Below are 20854 nucleotides of genomic sequence, written 5' to 3' on the forward strand. Positions count from 1 at the left end.
AATCGTGTTCATTGAGGCTGACTCCTAGGTAAACGAGCATAGCCGTATCTGAAGAAGTGTGCATGCACATGAAAGCTCATACCAATAAGAAACTTAGTTGGTCTCTAAGGTGCTACTGGAATAATTTTTTGTTTGTTTGTTTCGATAGCCGCATGAGCTAAATGTATAGCTAAACAAGCTATAGTTTAGGGCCCCACTCTCTTGGGGGACCCCCAAAAAAATTAAAGGGAAAAAAAATCTGGATGTACATTTCCAAAATATAAGATAAAAAACAAATAAAATAAAACCTACATACAGCAACAGTGGCAAATGGCTTTAGATACCTATTAGGTCCATAAATTACCATATAGCATATATTCAACACAAAAAACAGCGACAATTTGTTGTTGGCAAAAGACAGCTGGACATATAAAGGGCCCCATCAGCTTCAGTAGCTTATCAAACCTAAATCCAGCCCTGACTGCATCTTCCAATAACTCTGGGAGGAAGCCCCAATGGAGATATGCTTCTGTGTAAACGTGCATAGGATTTCACCGTGGGTGGGATTCAACTCTGTTTTACCCAGAGTGGGCCAAGCTTAGTCCTATTTATTAATTTCATTGGGTCTACTCTTAAATCAAACCCAGTTCAATACCACCCTGAGTATCTAACCATGTTTTTTTTAATATATTAATTTTATTATTACATGTGACTTGGCTCTAAAAAGGGGCGTTATTCTCCCATTCACTCAGAGAAGCAGGCCTATTTCATCAAATCTTTTCATTTATTCTTACTAGAAATGGGGCAGGGGTGTTATACATCCTTTTTCCCAACTGCCGCCGTTGTTTTAGCTCGGGTCAGCAAACTTTTTCAGCAGGGGCCGGTCCACTGTCCCTCAGACCTTGTGGGGGGCCGGACTATATGGGGGGGTGAACAAATTCATATGCCCCACAAATAACCCAGAGATGCATTTTAAATAAAAGGACACATTCTACTCATGTAAAAACACGCTGATTCCCGGACCATCCGCAGGCTGGATTTAGAAGGTGATTGGGCCGGGTCTGGCTCCCAGGCCTTAGTTTGCCTACCCATGTCTGGGGCAAAGTTAACCACAAAGAAAGATGATTGAGTAGGAGATCTGCTAGCTTGGTGGTGTTTCCCAACACCTGAAAAGCACACTCTCTCCAAAACAAAACAAACAAACAACCAGAAGTACCAACAAAAGTTAAATAAATTTGGGTCAATAGAAAAAGATGGAAGCACAGAATATAAAGTATACAATGTACGAACCAGGAAGGGTAAGTATTCTTTTATTATAACATAATTCAATTTTAGATGGCAAAAGGAAAAGATAGGCACAGCTATCTAAGCAAAAAAATAATAATAATGCAAGATTGATTCTTAGCACACAATCTTCAAACATACTGAAGCATATTCTTGCACAGATGTTCAATACAGTTTTGCTTTCTGTTTTGATAATTAATAGTTCCAGAATCTCACAGCTATTTGTGATCAGCATCACTTAACGTTGCAATCCTAAGCACACTTGCTCAAATTCTTCAATCAAATCAAGCAGGAATGACTTCCAAGTTAACACAGAATAAGGCTGTGATAAATGGCATCATATATGAGGACATATTTTGGATATTCCGGACTAATGTAAGCAAAACTGAAAATTAGATTACACATAGGATTTTATTTTATTTTTAATGAATAGGGCTGGTCCTCACACAAGGCAGAATGAGGGGGAAACCTCAGGTAGCTGATTTTGGGTGCCATTAAATTCTTAGTTTTTTAAATTTCATTCTTACTGCCAGGGAGGGGAGAAGTGCGATTTTCTGCTTTGCGTACTATTGACATTGACAGGGCAGGGGATGCCTTTTGCAGTGCCACACATCAGGCAGCAGACTGCCTTGGGTCAGTCCTGGTTATTTATTATTACATTAATATCCCACCTTTCACCTAAGGAGCTCAAAGTGGCAAATGCAGTTCTGCAGCTTCCCTGTTTTATCCTCACAACAACCCTGCGAGGCAAGAAACTAAGAGTATTTGACTGGCCCAGGGTCAACCTGTAGGTTTCATGGCTGTGTGGAGATTCGAATCCGGGTCTCACAAATCCTAGTCCAACACTCTAAACAATATAACCGGCTCGATATGTAACTGCGCTTTAAAAAACAAAAACAAAACCTTTCTACCTTATGTGCTCTATCTGTTCGAGAGCTGCATTCATTGCCTCTTAACATTGTTTAATAAATAATACCATTCTCCAAATCCGATAACCTGTTAGCAAATATATATGTAAATTATTCATTCAGCTAGAGAAATGATGTTATTGTACAACCGTAACAAATTGTTGCATTTGAACCAATGATGTGGAAAACTGTATAATTCAGTGAATGCAGATAGATGAATTGTATTCAGGCTTGTATTAACCATGAGTGAAATTCTGCAGAGCCTTTTTTCCTGAGAATGTTTTTACTTCCTCGTGTCTGGCAAGGCCCGTGGAAATCCCCAGAGACGCATCCTACTTACACCTCCATCAGGAGCAAAAGTAAGTTTCACATGAGTAAACACATCCAGCATCTTTATGGCAGTACCATCAAAAAAATGTCTCGTATGAGGTTTAAGCTGGGGGAGAAAGAACACAATAAATTTGGCAATAGTAGTTGCAGAAAAGATTCTCATTCCAATCTTATACTTTTTGTCTACTTGTGTGTCGAGGTCCCCAAGCCACCCCCTTAATAAATCACAATTCACACAAAATTTTTGTTTAAGGTTTTTTGGCATAATTTTGGCCACAACTTTATTAAAATACATAAATGTGAGTGGTTGTGTAGGCATTGGTTCCGACTATCTGTCCCCGTCCAGGGACAGAACTGACTTCCAGATTCCAGAGAAGGCCAGTAAGAGAAAACAATATTGGGGAGAAAATGGAGCCGGGCACCAGACCCTCACCTCTCCCCTCATGCTCTCAGGGGCTTGGGCGGCCCAAACCCCAGACTAGGGATTTGGATGAAAGCATGGCAATCCCCTCGATTCCTTTAACGGAATTCCCTTGCAGCAGCAGCATTGGAGGGGCAGGCACTGCCAACCACATCCCCTCCACCAACCAAAAATTAACCAATTCCTAACCGCAACCTTACGAGTTGTGACGATTTGCTACGCAGTAGGCAAAGACCAAATAGCACCAGCCAGTCTGCCAAATGGACAAAATTCCTACCGGGCCCCTGCCCCAAAAGCAGACGACCCCATGACAGGCATAGCAATGTCAAACGCAACAACCCTAAATTAGGGAGGGTGGGCGGGCGATGCACGCAGCAAAAGAGACTGAAAAAGGCTACATGCCAAGAACACATAACCTTCGGGCCAACCCTCTAAATGGTAGCATCAAAATCCCCCCAACAACCCAAATTGGCCCAATCACAGTCATTGCCATCCAAATGGTGGTCCGCCCAGCAACCAAGAGGTCCCTGTTAGACCCAACTGCAATACGTGCTCTCCATGAAGGAGAACACGCTTTGTGGGTGTTGTATGTTTGTGGTTTTTGTTTTTCTGGAACTCGTATTGCTTTTTGTAAAGTGCTTCCCACCCATAATACAGATATATTCATATTCAGTTGATCTAGTATACCTGAAGGAGCGTCTCCACCCCCCATCGTTCTGCCCAGACGCTGAGGTCCAGTGCCGAGGGCCTTCTGGCAGTTCCCTCATTGCGAGAAGCAAAGCTACAGGGAACCAGGCAGAGGGCCTTCTCGGTAGTGGCGCCCGCCCTGTGGAACACCCTCCTATCAGATGCCAAAGCGATAAACAACTACCTGACATTTAGAAGACATCTTAAGGCAGCCCTGTTCAGGGAAGTTTTTAATCTGTGATATTTTACTGTATTTTTGTTTCTATGGAAGCCGCCCAGAGTGGCTGGGGAGGCCCAGCCAGATGGGCGGGGTACAAATAATAAATTATTATTATTATATTATTATTATCTAGAGATTCATAGCTGACCTTTGTTGCAGGTACCAGCGTGTTCCATTTTGGACCTTGCTTCAAAGTCCACTTCTGTGCATTATATTCATTTTCTTCTTCTGTACTCAGAATGCAGGCCTCAAGTTTAAATGTATCTGGAAAGTTTCCTAATAGTAAAATATAATAAAATAATTGAATGTGATATACTAATAGTTCCTTCCAAATAAATTAGGGCTGCAATCTTATATACACTTACCCAGGAAGAAGTCCCATTCAACTCAGTAAGTATTACTTCTGAGTAAAGAGATATATGGTTGCATTTTAAGGTTGGAACCCTTTGCACACTTGCTGAGGTAAAACTCCACTGAATTCAGTGATAAGAGGGTCCCCCCTCCCCCAAATAAACATGCTGAGGATCATACTGCACAGATTATATAGTAATACCCTGTGGCATTTTCAAAGGTGAAATATGAATATTACCCACCACAGTCTGCTTCTTAAAACATCTGCCTAATTGTTACAGCTTGAAAGGAGGGACAAATTTTTAAAACATTCATTATGCTCGATTTAATATAACAAAATCTGCTGAATTTTAACAAAATCTTCCATATCTATCTATCTATTTGGACCAAAATCTTTGGAAACACATTGAAGAGTAGTAAACTTTTCACAGAGTTATCTAGGTAAAGAGGGTTTGACATAAGACTAACATAACAAGAAATTTGTACCTTTAAAGTGACTGGTGTCTATTTCTATGTGCGTTATAACACCTGAATGTCCCAATCGAAAGACTGCCCATTCACTTCCTGGTACAAATAAGATTCCTTTGTCACCAAGCTGGAATTAAAAGGAAGACTTTTTTTTTCAAGTGGTTGATTCCCCCTCGTGATCCACTCGTATATTAATATCCATTTGTGGGGGATCCCAATACGCAGCAGTTTCAATGTTATCTCCTTCGCTCAAAAAACTGCATTTTGTCTGGAAACGTATTGTTTCAATATACTGTTGTGTGTGTTCGTTGTTATGGGAAGCATCATAAAGATCAATAAAACACTTTAATGACAGGAAATAGCTGAAGAATACTGAAAATCTTACATTCATTGCAGCTTCTAAAGATCAGTGTTCTTCTGTGTATGAATTATGTTTAGGAATTGGATAGGAGTTGTTATAAATAATTTGTTTCTTACCTTTAAAATGGGTGGCCTTTGCAGATTTCTGCTTGTTTCCCATCCATCTTTCATGGACTTTGCTCTTCCGGGTCCTAACCCGTCACCAAAACAAAAGAATAGAGACACTATATAGAGAGAATAACTCAAAAGTCTTAACTATGAATCACCTTATTCCTTAGTTTTATATGTTCTAAAGTGCTTTTTTTCTGAACTTAGTAGGGCTATCTATTGATGAGATAAACCTCAGCTAATTAACTGTAAATATTGTAATTGGTCACTTAATGATGATTTTTTAATTAAATATCTTTCACAATAAAACAACAGTTTCCAAGGGGGAAAATGTTTTAGCCAGGTTCCAAAGAACCACACAATTAGTTCTGCATACCCAATAGGGATTTGGACTTGTGTATATTAAACATTAATTCGAGTGACGTTTCAAAATGAGTTTCTGATATGGCATATCGACCTGCTGTTCAAATACAAGGATGTCAAAATTTTCACTAAGCACATTCCTGTACTTATGGGTTCCCTAATTAATAAGAGGGATGTTTGTAGCTGACAAAACCATTTTCAATTAATTAATCAAACTAATTCAATAACTAAATATTGCAACCCAGAATTTAGTGTTCGTGGCAGATCACATTTGATTTTCATCCATATTGCAGATAGATATAAATACCTTATTTAGCTGGGTCTTTCTAATACAAATCCTTCATCTAGACATGATTTTTACTCTGTTCCTTTATATATATATATTTTTTCCCTTCATTTTCTATGACCATGTGTTTGGAATTCTACTATAAATAGCAAAGGAGTCTGAAGATTTATAACTGCCAGGCAAAAAGCAGTCGTGGGAAACAAGAGGAATCCAAGAACAGGCTGTTTAGGGGAACCAATACAGTGGTACCTCGGGTTAAGTACTTAATTCCTTCCGGAGGTCCGTTCTTAACCTGAAACTGTTCTTAACCTGAAGCACCGCTTTAGCTAATGGGGCCTCCTGCTGCTGCCGCGCCACCGCAGCACGATTTCTGTTCTCATCCTGAAGCAACGTTCTTAACCTGAAGCACTATTTCTGGGTTAGCGGAGTCTGTAACCTGAAGCGTATGTAACCTGAAGCATATGTAACCCAAGGTACCACTGTACTGTGTTAAAGACTAGTGGTTCTCTGTTCCCCTGCTTTGTAATAAGTCTTGGAAAAAAGAAATACCACAAATTACATTCTCCTCAGAAGGAAGCTGAATGTGTGAACCACAACCCACTGCAATTTCCTGATGCTAGAGGAAATGAGGAGTGTGAAAAAATATATCTGAAAAATTATATCCAAAATTCTCTGCCTTGCTCTGCCCATTCATCTACTGTACCTATAAACTGGAGAAACTACTTTCAGCTGGGCAAAATATCATGCTTAACCACTGTCATTGGACTCTCAGCTAAAACAGAATGGAATTCACCAAACCCTACTGCTTGCACCGTGCCTGTTTATTTCACTTGGGTTTACTGAGCATAAGTGCCATTAATCGGCATAGTATTGCATGGATTATTCCCATAAACAACAATTGTGAGGGATTGTTTAGCGGTTCGCTAAAAAGTTGACAGCTTAATTTCACGAAAACATCACGTTCAGACTGCATTACATGAAACCAAATCAATGGCTATAAACAAAGCCTGGTGTGATTCTTACCTAAAATATTCCCAGGATGGCCTAACTGAGCATCACTGTATCCAACACAGACACCTCCGTTCACCATTGCCACCAAATCACTCAATTGGTTCAGGCCAGAGAGTGGCCATTCTCTCTGCATTGTACCGTACACTTTTAAACGTGCAATTCCACCATCTGGGAGGGGGAAAGTGTTTTAATTCTGGTTTCATGCCAGAAGAAAAGGATGCACATATTTTGATTAGAGAAAATAATGCATATGCACATTTCTATATTTTTTAGTAGTTACATTTTACAATAATATACGGCGGATATAACTTAATATATGCTATGATTATTGTTAAGGGAGAGGCAGAAATAACAAGGAAAGAATGTGAGCAAATGGTGTTACATATACAGCTGTGGTACAGCTTCATCGCTGTGGTTCTCCAGATGTTCATTGTCTTCCAACACCCACCAGTACCAGCCAGCATGGCTAATAGTCAGGGATAACTGACAGCAACATCTGGAGGGTCACAGGCCTCGGTCCAGTATACCTGAAGGAGCGTCTCCACCCCCATCGCTCTACCCGAACACTGAGGTCCAGCACCGAGAGCCTTCTGGCGGTTCCCTCACTGCGAGAAGCCAAGTTACAGGGAACCAGGCAGAGGGCCTTCTCGGTAGTGGCACCCGCCCTGTGGAACACCCTCCCATGAGATGTCAAAGAGAACAACAACTACCAGACTTTTAGAAGACATCTGAAGGCAGCCCTGTTTAGGGAAGCTTTTAATGTTTGATGTATCACAGTATTTTATTATTCTTTTGGAAGCCGCCCAGAGTGGCTGGGGAAACCCAGCCAGATGGGCGGGGTATAAATAATAAATTATTATTATTATTATTATTATTACAGGTTCATTTGCTCTGATAGGGATCTTACCTGGATATATGTTGAGTCTTAAGTGTGTCCATTTTTGCTTCGAAGTTGCCACAAAATAGTTGCGGGCAGCCTCAAGGTTTCCTGATTTTATCTTTGAGATGGGAACTAAGGAAGTCCATTCATCTGACCTCATCTAAAAATAAATATTCATTAGCTGGTTAACTTTCAAGGAAATGATAACTTTACTTAGATTTCTTTTTAATACACCTGAGCTGGTATAGAGGTGGCCCCACGCCCATAACAAGACTACCTTTAAAATATTTAGGGTGCTTACGTAACTCAGATGTAAAACTTTTGAAATGTACAGTGCCACTAAAATTGGCGTCTTTAATGCAAGCTTAAAGGTAAAGGGACCCCTGACCATTAGGTCCAGTCGTGGCTGACTCTGGGGTTGCGGTGCTCATCTCACTTTACTGGCCGAGGGAGCCGGCATACAGCTTCTGGGTCATGTGGCCAGCATGACTAAGCCACTTCTGGCGAACCAGAGCAGCGCACGGAAACACCGTTTACCTTCCCGCTGGAGCAGTACCTATTTATCTACTTGCACTTTGATGTGCTTTCGAGCAAGCTTAGTGAGTGACTAATGTAACAAACTTGTAGATAGGTGTGATCTGGTAAACCAGCCATTCATAGCACAGCCTCGTAGGCCACTTCTCCCCATCCTGTTTACTTGTTTACTCCAGGGAAATTCCAAATACCCGTTGTTTATAGCCCTTTCTCAAGTATAGAAATATCTAAGGTCTACCTAAGTGCATCAAAAGCAGGAGTGGTAATAGGAGAATGTTTTCATCACAATTTACATGCTCTGTTTTATGTATTTATTCTGTGCATAGTGAGAAATGTTCCTGGACTCCCCTGCATTGCTCTCTCTGTTAGCCCCACCCCTGATATCCACAGACTGAAGAAGAGCCTTTGCACATACAACAATTGTATGCACATAGGCTTATACCCTATCACAAACTCTTGTATATTCTTCTTTACAAATGTTGCATTAATTTAAAAAATGGCATAGTGTTATGTATGAACCCAGGCCAGCAACTTTAACAATGGTTTGTTTACTGCCAACAAAGCACATTCTGAATCTATGGTTTGTTGGTAGCTTACTAACTTTGGTTTGTTTTAACTATGGTTTGGTGATATGTATGAACCCATCACCCTTCCTTAACCTTGGCTTGTTTGGCACCCCAGGCGCTCACTGAATTATAAAAGCCATGAGGCATGAGGCAAGAGCAGCTAGAAAACAACCCAAACTTTGGAGAAACAAGCCATGAAGAAGAAGAGGAGGAGGAGGAGGAGGATTTTGGATTTGATATCCTGCTTTATCACTACCCGAAGGAGTCTCAAAGCGGCTAACATTCTCATTTCTCTTCCTCCCCCACAACAAACACTCTGTGAGGTGAGTGGGGCTGAGAGACTTCAGAAAAGTGTGACTTGCCCAAGGTCACCCAGCAGCTGCATGTGGAGGAGCAGAGACGCGAACCCAGTTCACCGGATTATGAGTCTACCACTCTTAACCACTACACCACGCTGGCTCTCTTTGGAGAAACAAGCCATGGCTTGTTTGGTGGTCTGGGATAACTCATAGTTAACTTGTGGTTTAACAACTCATTCCTTATCATTATTTGTAAAGTAGGCTTTAGAGATTGGGGCTGCAGAGACAGCTGTGGGTAAATAAATTGAGAAAGAGGGGATATTTGCGAGATGGTTCAGAGAAGCAGAAGATAGTATAGAGTTCAGAAGCATAATAGGCCTTTATCCCCATTGGTTGCTGCTAGTCACTCCCTATATGTGGCACCTACATCGTGCAGCCTATCCCCTTTCCCCACCTTCATATTTTGCAGATGTCAAGAGGCAATTTCATTGGGACGCAGGTGGCGCTGTGGTCTAAACCACTGAGCATAGGGCTTGCCGATCAGAAGGTCAGCGGTTCGAATTCCTGTGACAGGGTAAGCTCCCGTTGCTCGGTCCCTGCTCCTGCCAACCTAGCTGTTCGAAAGCACGCCAGTGCAAGTAGATAAATAGGTACCGCTCTACACTAATAGGTGGTGAAGGTAGTCTAAAACAATGTGCCTTAACATTTTGATAAAACACAGCAATTTCAGCGCAATAACTCAGTGTTATCTGGTGCTTTTCCTACACAGGCATCCCAGTTACCTCCTTGACAATCCTCAGCTCTTCATCCGAAGCAGCTGTGCCTATTCTGTTCCCTCTTGCTGGCAGCGCTGGTACCTCCTCTGCAAAGACAATATGCCCAACAGAAATTTAAGTAGATAATATGGGCATAATCAAAACCTCTTCCACATCCACTTCCGAAAAGCTAATTGTTTAGATTCACTATTTTTCTCGTAAAATATTATATTAGCAAAAGGATATCTACAGTAGGGCTAAGGGGGAGGGGGTCCTTTGGGAAGTCTAAAGAGCAGACTAAACATGACTTTGAAACCACGTGCAGAAACATAAAAAATGAAAAGCTGCTGATATTGTGAGAGACAAGACCCGCTTCCATCATTGCCAACACGACCACTGCCGTTTACTACATTGATACTGTTGGGATAAAGAAAGCTTCTGTCAGGATGTCCCTGTGATACAGATGAGGTTGGGATTAGCACAGTGTAGCAGCATGTGGGATGAATGCGTCATAATCAGTACACACAATCCTAATCACATATGTGCCATTTCAGACATTGAATCGTAGAATTGTACGGTGGGAAGAGACCATCCAGTCCAACCCCCTGCAATGCAGAAATCTTTTTGACCAACGTGGTGCTCGAACCCACAACTCTGAGATTAAGAATCTCATGCTCTACCAACTGAGGTATCTGGGTACCCTTGCTGTTCATTTATAGTCTGCATAGCTCTGTGCCAGTAACCATCCACATAGAAGATTAGAAACAAGCAGTCATGAATGGTGAAACATTACTATGGCTTTTTGATCTCCAGTGCCTGTATTAGCCCCTAGATATCCTGTGCCTGGCAGCTAAACCTGAAAAAGTCTCCTTCACACTTTCCCAATAGCCAATCCCTCCTGCTGAGGGTCCATGTTTGGCTTTCCTTGCCCCCTCCATGACTTTTCGTAACCTCTAGCCCAAGCATAGGCAAACTCGGCCCTCCAGATGTTTTGGGACTACAATTCCCATCATCCCTGACCACTGGTCCTGTCAGCTAGGGATCATGGGAGTTGTAGTCCCAAAACATCTGGAGGGCCGAGTTTACCTATGCCTGCTCTAGCCCTAGGCATAGCTATCAACCTTCCCCTTTTTTGCGGGAAATTCCCTTATTCCAGCGCCGTTTTCCACTGCTTCCCGCTGCTATCCTGGATTGTTAGATTTCCTGTATACTGTCCCCGGGACAGGTGAGGCTGCTGATCCCTTATTTTCAAATCTGAAAGTTGACAACTATGGCCCTAGGCCTTGAAGAAAAGTATGGTATCTCTCAATGATGCTCATCTCCCACTGGGTTTCAGGCAACGTGACTGTTCTCCTGGTGTTGCTCCCGCTAGGATCCCTTTCCTGTCACCTTTCCATGTTTTAATACAGCATCATCAGAACCTCTACAAAGTTCTTGAGATCTTAAGTTACCTGGCTTCAAGCAAGCAGCTTGGATTGATATCTGAGGAGCGCAGTTTCCAGCAAAGTAAGATGTGTCTGCCTCAAACCCATAAATCGTACCTGGCACCCCCAGTTGAATGAGGCACCAATCATGACCTAAGAGGCAAAGGAAGAACCTTTAAAATGCAACACCCAACCAAAGTTAATATATGTAGATTTAGGAATTTTTCCATCCTATTTATTTATAAGATTCCTTACCCACCTTTCGCCATAATCTCAGAAATTCTCTCAGAAAAGAAAAGTCTTCTAAAAATAAATACCGTATTTTTTGCTCTATAAGACGCACCAGACCACAAGACGCACCAGTTTTTGGAGGAGGAAAGCCAGAAAAAATATATTCTGAATCTCAGAAGCCAGAACAGCAAGAGGGATTGCTACGCAGTGAAAGCAGTGATCCCTCTTGCTGTTCTGGCTTCTGGGATAGCACACACATTTCCCCTTACTTTTTAGGAGGGAAAAAGTGAGTCTTATAGAGCAAAAAATACGGTAAATGTTGGTTCAGCTGTTTTACCTGGAATGCGCTTCCTCCTGGTTTCCCATCCATCCCTCCACTTTCCAAACTCGGTGAATAGGTCTGCATGATATGCTGGTCTTTGTTTCTAAGCAAACAAATATAAAAAAGATCAAGGTAGTGCTTGCGTTATGCCCTTCATTATAATAAGGTTTAAAGCTGACAGAAGTACAAACCTATATGTTTATAGTACAGTAGTACCTCGTGTTAAGAACTTAATTCGTTCTGAAGGTCTGTTCTTAACTTTAGCTAATGGGGCCTCCTGCACTGCTGCTGCGCGATTTCTGTTCTCATCCTGAAGCAAAGTTATTAACCTGAGGTAATATTTCTGGGTTAGTGGAGTCTGTAACCTGAAGCGTATGTAACCTGAAGCGTATGTAACCCGAGGTACCACTGTAGGTGCTTCAGAATGCCTTGATTCGGGGTTTTGTGTTTGTTATGTGAAATGAACCCAATTAAAAGTGAACTGGGCAAGGGGAGGGCTAGTGGGCTGGCTAGCCGCCTATGGCCATTCCCTTGAGATTGGTGTCAGTCTGAAAAAGGCCTAGCACTTGAACAGCATCTACCATATAGTGGTGCCATTGAGGATGGAATTCAGTTCAGAAATCCAGTGGGCTACAACCCCAAATGAAGCAGAGCTAGTTTATAAGGGGAGCCCATGTAATGTAAGGCCATTTGAAATAGGTGACATTGCACACCATTACCACCTAAAGAGACACTCTTCCATGTACAGCCATCAAGGCCAGAGTCTGAAAATACCTAACTACTGTATATTATCACTACCACAATTGGCCAAATTCTTATTCTTATACAAAGGAAACAAAACTCTGTAGTGTATGCCCCCTCCAGACTTTTCACAGCTTGGAAAAGGCAGTTGTGCAGCAATACCTTAAGCATTGAGGGACGTGGGTGGCGCTGTGGGTTAAACCACAGAGCCTAGGACTTTGCCGATCAGAAGGTCGGCGGTTCGAATCCCGGCGATGGGGTGAGCACCCATTGCTTGGTCCCTGCTCCTGCCAACCTAGCAGTTCGAAAGCACATCAAAGCGCAAGTAGATAAATAGGTACCGCTCCGGCAGGAAGGTAAACGGCATTTCCGTGTGCTGCTCTGGTTTGCCAGAAGTGGCTTAGTCATGCTGGCCACATGACCCGGAAACTGTACGCCGGCTCCCTCGGCCAATAAAGTGAGATGAGCGCCGCAACCCCAGAGTCGGTCACGACTGCACCTAATGGTCAGGGGTCCCTTTACCTTTACCTTAAGCATTAGACAGTTAATTGGCCTTTATTTATCTATTAAATTTATACACCACCCTTCATCAGAGGATCGCAGTGGCCTTTATCACCAGAATACATCCGCAATCCAAAGAAGAGCAATATAGATACTACATACCTACCTTTAAGAGATTTTCTGCAGGAGCAAAAAAGTCATCCGTTGCAAATAAAACCTTTACAAAATAAAAAAGAAGCATGAATTACAGCTACAATTTACATGTAACTACTAATTTTATTTTACATGCGACATTGGAAATCTCTCTTCGAGTTTAGGCAGGCTGGTATGAGGGACAGGGCCTTCTCAGTGATGGCCCTCCAAGTTATGGAATTCCTTCCCCTGAGACATACTATCAGCCCTCACCTTGGTTTTTTACGTGAGCTCTAAAACTGCATTTGTTCAAAATGACTTTTAGTGCGGGGGGGGGGGTTCAATGAGTAGTGAATTCCGTTTTTTAATCTTTACCAGACTGGCTTGCTGGATACATTGGATATCTTGAAATGAATCAAATGCTACAGACGAATTATTATTATCATTATTATTATTATTGCTATTATACTTATCGTGTTCTATATTTGATATGGTTTTAAATTGCTTAAGGTGCTGTAGGATGATATCCAATTGCACCAGCTTGCTCACGCCACATAACACAAAAGGAAAATCCAAAGGGTGCCTTGCATGTGAGAAACAGGCTACACAAATCCTAGTTCAACTGCTATTATTATTGCACTCAATAACACTTAAACTTGTGCACCTGTGATATCATTTGCACAAGAACATCAACATTACACTTGAAAGTGTGCAGTTGTGTCTGTAGCCCTGCAGGAAGGAGCTGCTTTTGAATTAATATTTTATGCAGCACTTTTATTTTAAAATGCTATCAAAATAAATTATGGAAATCTATTGTTTCTATTACCAAAATATTTTCAAACAGACAAACATGTCTTGGTATCATAAATAATTAGGATAATGACTTTATATCTCTAGAAGTTAGATTTTATAAAATAAATAAATTCAAAATCCCTGCACAAAAGCTAAACATCATCTACTTTTATGAACCTCTGTTGTTTCGGTGAATTTCTTTGAATTTACCTTCCCTCCCACAGATTCACATCCCAAGTCATTCAGATGCAGAAAGTCAGGTAAAACATTGCCCTTCTTTTCTGAGAGATGAACGGTCATCTTTCTTCAAAAGATCACACTGAATTTTGTTTAAAAGATATTACTCTTCTAAAAGGAAAGAGAAATAAAGTAAATCAAAAATCCCCATCTTATCACATTAAGCTCCCCCTTTCTTAAAAGCAAACTTGTAATTTGATTAAATAAATAATAGTGATCAAATAAATAACTCCAGAATTTAATGGTTGGAGGAACACAAGGCTACTACAGGTATGGATATTTTCTCAGTACAGGCACAACCCACAATTTGTGGGGAAAGGAAAGCAGCATACTCACTCACTAATAACAGCGATATGTGACCAAAAGGAGCAGACAAACGCTGGATCAAACAGCAACTACACCACTATAAATGGTAAATGCAGAATGGCCCCATGTGGCTGGCCTTCTGCAGTTCCCTTTTAGCTGTGGCCATTAGAACCGAAGTATCATTTCACCTCATGGATTTAAATCCTCTTTGAAACCCATTTCAGCCAGTGGGCTGTGTCGCCATATCTTGTGGCAGCAAATTCTGTACATTTATTGTAATTTAACAGCAGTTCTGAATTTATGGTGAACTGGTTTAACAGAGTGCCCCCCCCCCCCCACTTTCTAGGTTTAGAAGAGAGGGAGAACAGTATTTTTTCTACCTACCTCATCAAAACCGTGCCTAATGTTCTAAGACTTTATTCACGATCATCTATTTGTTGCCTTTTAAGGTGCCCCAAGCACCTTAGGCTTTCCTCCTATGAAAGAAATTCTAACATTTGCTCATTGGGTTTGCCCTTTTCTGCTTCCAGCTCAATTATATTTAATTTATGCGTGCCCAGCATTCCACAATTTGGCAACTCAATAGATTATATATATAAATGTCTTCCGATCCTGGCAGTTATATTTCTAATCCCTTTCCTAATGATCCCAAGTATGGAATTTCCCTTTTTCACAGCTTTCTTACATCCCATCAGTGTATATATGAAGTTGGTAATCGTTCCCCCTAATGAGGGTTACATACTTACTTGCACTGAATCTTGTTTGCCATTTTGTTGCCCAGTTATTCAGTTTGGAGAAATTATGTTGGAGCTCTTTCCTTGAGTATTCACCTGAATAATCAAGTGTCATTTGCAAATTGGCTACCTCACTGTTCACTCTTTAACCCCAGCTCATTTATAGGTGTTAAATAAAAACACTGGTCCACATCCACAACACAGATCCTTGTACAGTTCATTGCCTACTTGCCTCCATTTTGAAACAAGTTTATTCCTTCCATCTGCTTTATGTTTAGCCAGTTACTGAACTAAAAAGATCCAGCTCTATTTACCACGTTTGCTAGGTTTAGCCTGCAACCCAACCCCACTTACCTGGGAGTAAGCGCCTCAGAATCCAATAGGACTTACTTCTGAGAAGATATTATTACTGCTGCAGAGTTACTCACGAGTCTTTTGTCAGTATCTTTTTTCGAGGTCCAAGCATATTATGTTTATATACTTGGACGTCCTCCTGACCAAGTGGAACTGCTGAAAGGTTGCAATTTCTTTTTTGTAAAAACCGTTAAAAGATTACTTTTCTTCAGTTATTAATATAAAACCATGCTGATTTTTGTTTTTAATTACAAGGTTGCAAATAAGATGTGATTAATTGCGCTACCATAATTACTTCAAAGCAGAGCAATGGCATTTCAGTTGTAAAAGCTAGTGCTATATATTCTAATAACTATATGCTAATCAATTACAGGCAAAATAGCCAAGTTGTGTCGTCTTGGCACACCAGCAAAAATGGGAACAAAATAGTTAAATTATACTGAATTGAAACTTTTCACAGTTCACTGGAAAACATGAAATATGGATATTCCTGTGGATAATTTTAAATAATTCAGTCTAAAATATCTTTGCCATAACATCTCAAGAGAAATGAATAGAAATCAATTAGTCTTACTCTATTAGTAGTTTTGGTCCACGACAGCCGTAAATAATCTGCACTGTGAAGAGACTACTAGTGTTTCAAAAGGATTGGTGGACAATCCCCGATAAGCAGGTTACACAACCGGTAGACAATCATTAGACTTTATTGATTCTGTAAGGGATCTAATGTAAACGCCCACCCCCTTCCTCAAACAAACATACAAAAAGAATGTGCAGTCTCTTTATGAATCTAAAATATATATTTTTCTTAAGCGGCGTATTTTAAATTAACCTCGCAAATTGCACGAAGCATGGTGTTTGTGACACATTTTAAACTCATATTTTCTACCACGATCCTGGCCTTCACAAACTTTGCTCCTGGGACCATGCCTCGAATAGAAAGTCTCCTTTGCAGTATTAGCAGCACAACAGCCAGAGGATGATCATTCTCATGTAGCGTGGACTTACCTTGGCAGAAAGCCTGTAGTAATAATGTGTGAGTGTATATATGCACAACATATCCCATCTTCTGAAACAGGAGGCATGGGTAGTTTTTCTCCTAATAGCAAATTGACAGCATCAGAAGCTGGTCAGTTGCCAGGGCCCTAAGACCCTCAGCACGGCAAATGGTTCCCTGCATGCTCCCATTCTGTTTGCAACGAGCAATCCCTCTTGATTTCCAAGATTTGTCCAAGGTTCTTTGAATTTATTAATGTTATATTATATATTTTTTAGAGTTTGCCTCTAAAGCAGACAGCTTTTTTTAAAAAAAGGCTGGGGCAGGCAGGGAGAGACTTACCGTATTTTTTGCCCTATAAGACTCACTTTTTCCCTCCTAAAAAGTAAGGGGAAATGTGTGTTCGTCTTATGCAGCGAATGCAGGCTGCGCAGCTATCCCAGAAGCCAGAACAGCAAGAGGGATTGCTGCTTTCACTGTGCAGCGATCCCTCTTGCTGTTTTGGCTTCTGAGATTCAAAATATTTTTTTTCTTGTTTTCCTCCTCTAAAAACTAGGTGTGTCTTGTGGTCTGGTGCGTCTTATAGAGCGAAAAATACGGTATGTTTTACTGACATAAAACCAAAAATTGTCCAGGAGCTATGAAAAGAGAAGCCTTCATGCTTCTATTTTCTTTTCTCTATTCACATGTGCCTATAAAATTTAATTGCATGTTTAAAAAAATCCAGAAATAAATAAAATGAAAAATTTAACACAAACAAAATTCCATCAGAAGCTAGCTAAGAGCCATTAAAGGCAAAATCCAACCACTTGATGAAATACGAAATATTAAGTCAATTATATCCTCCACTGCCTGTTTTAAATGAAAAATGGCTAAACTAAACAGCTTATCGTATTGCATTTCTTTTTCATTCCTCTTTTCAAGGCAACACCTATGCATAATAATGGGCTTATTTAATTCTGCTCCTTCCTGCTGAGTGTTTGCCTTTAATTCATCCTTATTTTTATGGCATCCTCCTCTGTAATAAGCCATGCATAGGTACTCTCTATCGTGCGCCAACAGATCTCCTGAACTGCTGTAACGGGTACAAATGGGCTCCTAAATCTATTTTATATTATATTAAAACTAATTTCCAAATATTAGTTTAGTGTTAACTATGGTTTTTTTGGAGGTGACTCTTGGCTTTACTTCAGTTCTTTAAACCTGCCAAAGGTCTTCCAGAACTGTTTTAGGGCGATATCTTGCAAAGGAGTCAGTGTGGCGAATCCAGAGACGAATAAGTTCTCACGAAAAAGGGCTTTCCTGACTCCCTTTGCCCATTATATCCACTGCCACTTGAATGGTGTGGAATGAGGTGGAGCAGGGCCCTATGCTGAACGAATTCAGAGAGACCAGGCTTGCGCAAGTGGAAGTGTTTTTATGCCGACACAGGATATCTCAGGATCCAAGCCCGTTACCTGAATTTGGTTTCTTCTACCTACCACCAGTTCTGTCTCTGCCATCAATTTTGTGCTGTGTCTCCTGGAGCAAACAGCAGACATTTTTTATTTACTCTGGCAGCTTGAGTAATTCATTGGTTTCTTTGGATTGATGTGAATGACAGCTGATTTTTATTGGGCACCCATTTTACATATATATAAAAAAAACAGTGTTTAAGAAATGTTGTTGCATAATTAATTTTAAAAGAGCTCTTCACCCTTACAGTAACATTGGGAAGGAAATCAGAATTTTTGCTGCTTCCCCTCCTGAACATTATGTGCCTCAGCCTGCATTTTAGAGGCTCCCTCACTCATTTAAATCTAGTAATCTTTGGAGCTTGCAAAGCACCATGCAAACAGATCACGTGACATCGCTGTGACGTCAGGAGGGGTGGGCCTCCCTCACCGGTCAAACCTGGCCTACGGTGGCTGGGAGAAATAAGGATGCAGTCTGCCTGCCTCATCCAATTCTTCACTCCTGGTAAAGATGGCCCCTACAAAACAATGCAGAGGCTAGGATGTGAAGAAAGGCCTGTTTCAGGTCCAAAATCAGTTGGGGCTGAAGAGAGAAATATTGTTTTGAGGAGAGGGACTGGTATGCAGACCTCTAGACCAGTGGTTCCCAATTAGCTAAGTGCTGCAAACCCCCTGTTTTTCAAAAGCCGAGCCATGGACCCCCTAGTTTTTTTAAAAAATGATCTCTTTGGTAGTCTTTGCTATGTGAATGGTGCCACGGACCCCCTGGGTGGGTTACGATGACTATCAGTGGGGAACCCCTGTTCTAGATGATCCATTGCCTTGCAGGTTCCTGAGGACCAGAAACTACTGCTGAGTTAAGAGTTTCAAAGCATACTTATATTGCCGCTAGAAATGCTTGCTTGACAACAGTAGGCATTAACTGGCCCTAACTCGTAACTTGAAGGTTTCTTCTGCCATTTAGAGCTTGGATTATAATAGTACCATGTCTGTTTCTGGATTCAGACATAAATGTGTCTGCCTGTGCCGTTATTGTTGTTGTGTTAGTTATTTAAGTATACCATCTTACTTACTTTCCTTTTGAAAGTTGCTGCTTAGTTGCACCACATACCTGCGACTGTAGCAGGTTCGAAAGGGTAGGGGTATATGTGTGTACACATTTGCAGGAGAGCAGAGAACAGTTAGGACACTTATTAACCCAGGCAGTCGAAATCTTGCCATTTGCTTAGAACGAATAATTTAGCTTTCCAAATAATGTGTGCGTTTCTGCATTTGAAACAGACTAGTGTTTTCCTCCCCAACACACACACACACAAACATATACTGGCCAGAGAGACAGCATAATGCATTAGTAGCCAGTCCAAGTGGCACTTGCAACGAGGAAAAACAGTGACACAAGGCTAACACCACATTTCAAATCAGTGTTCTGGCTGCCTTGCCTGCAATATAGCAAACTCAAAAAACTGCTTCCAATACGGCACTAGAGGGCAGCATGGTAGCGCAGAGATGATTAAACTGCATGCTGGACAAAGATGATTAAGTCAGGGCTGGCACTGCTGACATGTTTGTAGCATATAAGACAGATGTGTCGTGACAACATTATAGTCTCTATGGGGGCGGGAGCAGTTACCTGCCAACACACAGGGACACATAGTACTAGTGTGCTGGGAAGACGCAATTGGCTACTGAGACGTGGTGCGTGTCCACCACCATGTATCCACATCTCACTTTGAAACACGGTGGTGTGCATTGCACAGGCATTGCTAGAAAACCCTCTGCCATATAACTTCTAAAGGGACTTTTTTTCAGTAGTGCATTATCTCTTGGAATGTTATCAAAGCTTTTCTAGACCACTGGTGTGGCAGGAGAGGGTGGCAAACGTTATGGGGCAATCAAATAAACATTTACCCGTATTTTTCGCTCCATAAGACGTACCTGACCATAAGGCGCACCTAATTTTTAGAGGGGGAATGCAAGGAAAAAAATATATTTAAAGGGAGCGCAGAGCAGAGCCTGTATGCATTCCAGGCTCTGCTCAGCGCTCCCTTTCACAAGCCGCGTGGAGTGTATGTGCGGCACTTGCAGGCTTTTCCCCGAGGAGCCACACACACACTCCATGCGGCTCTTTAAAGGGAGCGTGGCTCTTGGGGGCTTTTACGGGAGGTGGGGGAAGTGAGAGAGCCGCGGAGGCTTCATGCAGCTAAGCCAGAAGCTAGACCAGCAAGAGGGAGCGCTGCACAGTGCTCCCTCTCGCTGTTCTGGCTTCTGGGATAGCCCGCAAAGCCTGCATTCACTTCATAAGACGCACACAAATTTCCATTTACTTTTTAGGATAGGAGGGGGGAAGTGCATCTTATAGAGCGAAAAATACGGTAAACATTTTAGTGTAGTGTAGTATCAAAATATTTTTTATTTATTTGCAGGAAAATGGATAGATATCTTTTCAAAATATCTTTCCTGACAGATCAGAAAAAGAAAGGCTTCATTGTGTTTATGAAGACCTGAGACCTAATATGAATGCTAGGAGTTGTTCCTTTTTGTTTTCCAATGTGCTTCTTAGCAATTAAAAACTTGGTGTGGCACGAGCAAATGTTTATTCTGAAAGTGTGGCCCACAGAAAAAAGGTTTGAGAACCGCTGGTCTACTAAACAAACACATTTCAGACATGGCAACCTATGCACAGTGGTGAAAACTGCACCTCTCTAGAGGGTGGGGGTGCAACACAGGGGTGTTTCTGGGGGAGTAAAGAAACACCCAAAATTGGCAGGGTGGGGGAGTCCACAGATAACTTCCTGGAAGCAGGGAGAACTTCCTCCCAT

General features: G+C 41.4%; 1 protein-coding gene across 4 annotated transcripts; it reads right to left on the reverse strand.

The window, feature by feature from the left end:
- Nucleotides 1-1272: 1272 nt before the first annotated feature.
- On the reverse strand, nucleotides 1273-16248 carry ALLC (allantoicase). 4 transcript variants are annotated; one of them, XM_083431728.1, is made up of 12 exons: nucleotides 16159-16248; nucleotides 14164-14301; nucleotides 13196-13246; nucleotides 11803-11890; nucleotides 11262-11387; nucleotides 9838-9917; nucleotides 7684-7816; nucleotides 6789-6944; nucleotides 5126-5199; nucleotides 4667-4775; nucleotides 3978-4105; nucleotides 1273-2607 (listed from the first exon to the last, which is right to left on the reverse strand). In XM_083431728.1, the coding sequence occupies exons 2-12, from the start codon at nucleotides 14251-14253 to the stop codon at nucleotides 2455-2457; spliced, it is 1188 nt and encodes a 395-aa protein (XP_083287854.1). In that variant the 5' UTR covers nucleotides 14254-14301; nucleotides 16159-16248; the 3' UTR covers nucleotides 1273-2454. The 4 variants fall into 4 exon arrangements, with proteins under 4 accessions (XP_083287854.1, XP_083287855.1, XP_083287856.1 ...); XM_083431729.1 differs by lacking the exon at nucleotides 16159-16248 and adding an exon at nucleotides 15585-15735; XM_083431730.1 differs by lacking the exon at nucleotides 16159-16248 and adding an exon at nucleotides 15243-15531.
- Between the last annotated feature and the right edge of the window lie 4606 nt (nucleotides 16249-20854).

The sequence above is a fragment of the Podarcis tiliguerta genome (genome assembly GCF_965153285.1).
Source record: "Podarcis tiliguerta genome assembly, chromosome: 3".
Taxonomy (NCBI): Eukaryota; Metazoa; Chordata; class Lepidosauria; order Squamata; family Lacertidae; genus Podarcis; species Podarcis tiliguerta.

Bases quoted from the DNA above. Each gene is read 5' to 3' on its own strand.
- ALLC (XM_083431728.1), bottom strand. From the start codon at position 14,253: ATGACCGTTCATCTCTCAGAAAAGAAGGGCAATGTTTTACCTGACTTT. The intron at 11,891-13,195 runs GTAGGTATGTAG...TTGTTTGCTTAG, and splicing joins CTGCAGAAAATCTCTTAAAG to AAACAAAGACCAGCATATCA. The intron at 2,608-3,977 runs GTCAGCTATGAA...TTTCTCCCCCAG, and splicing joins CGCTGGTACCTGCAACAAAG to CTTAAACCTCATACGAGACA.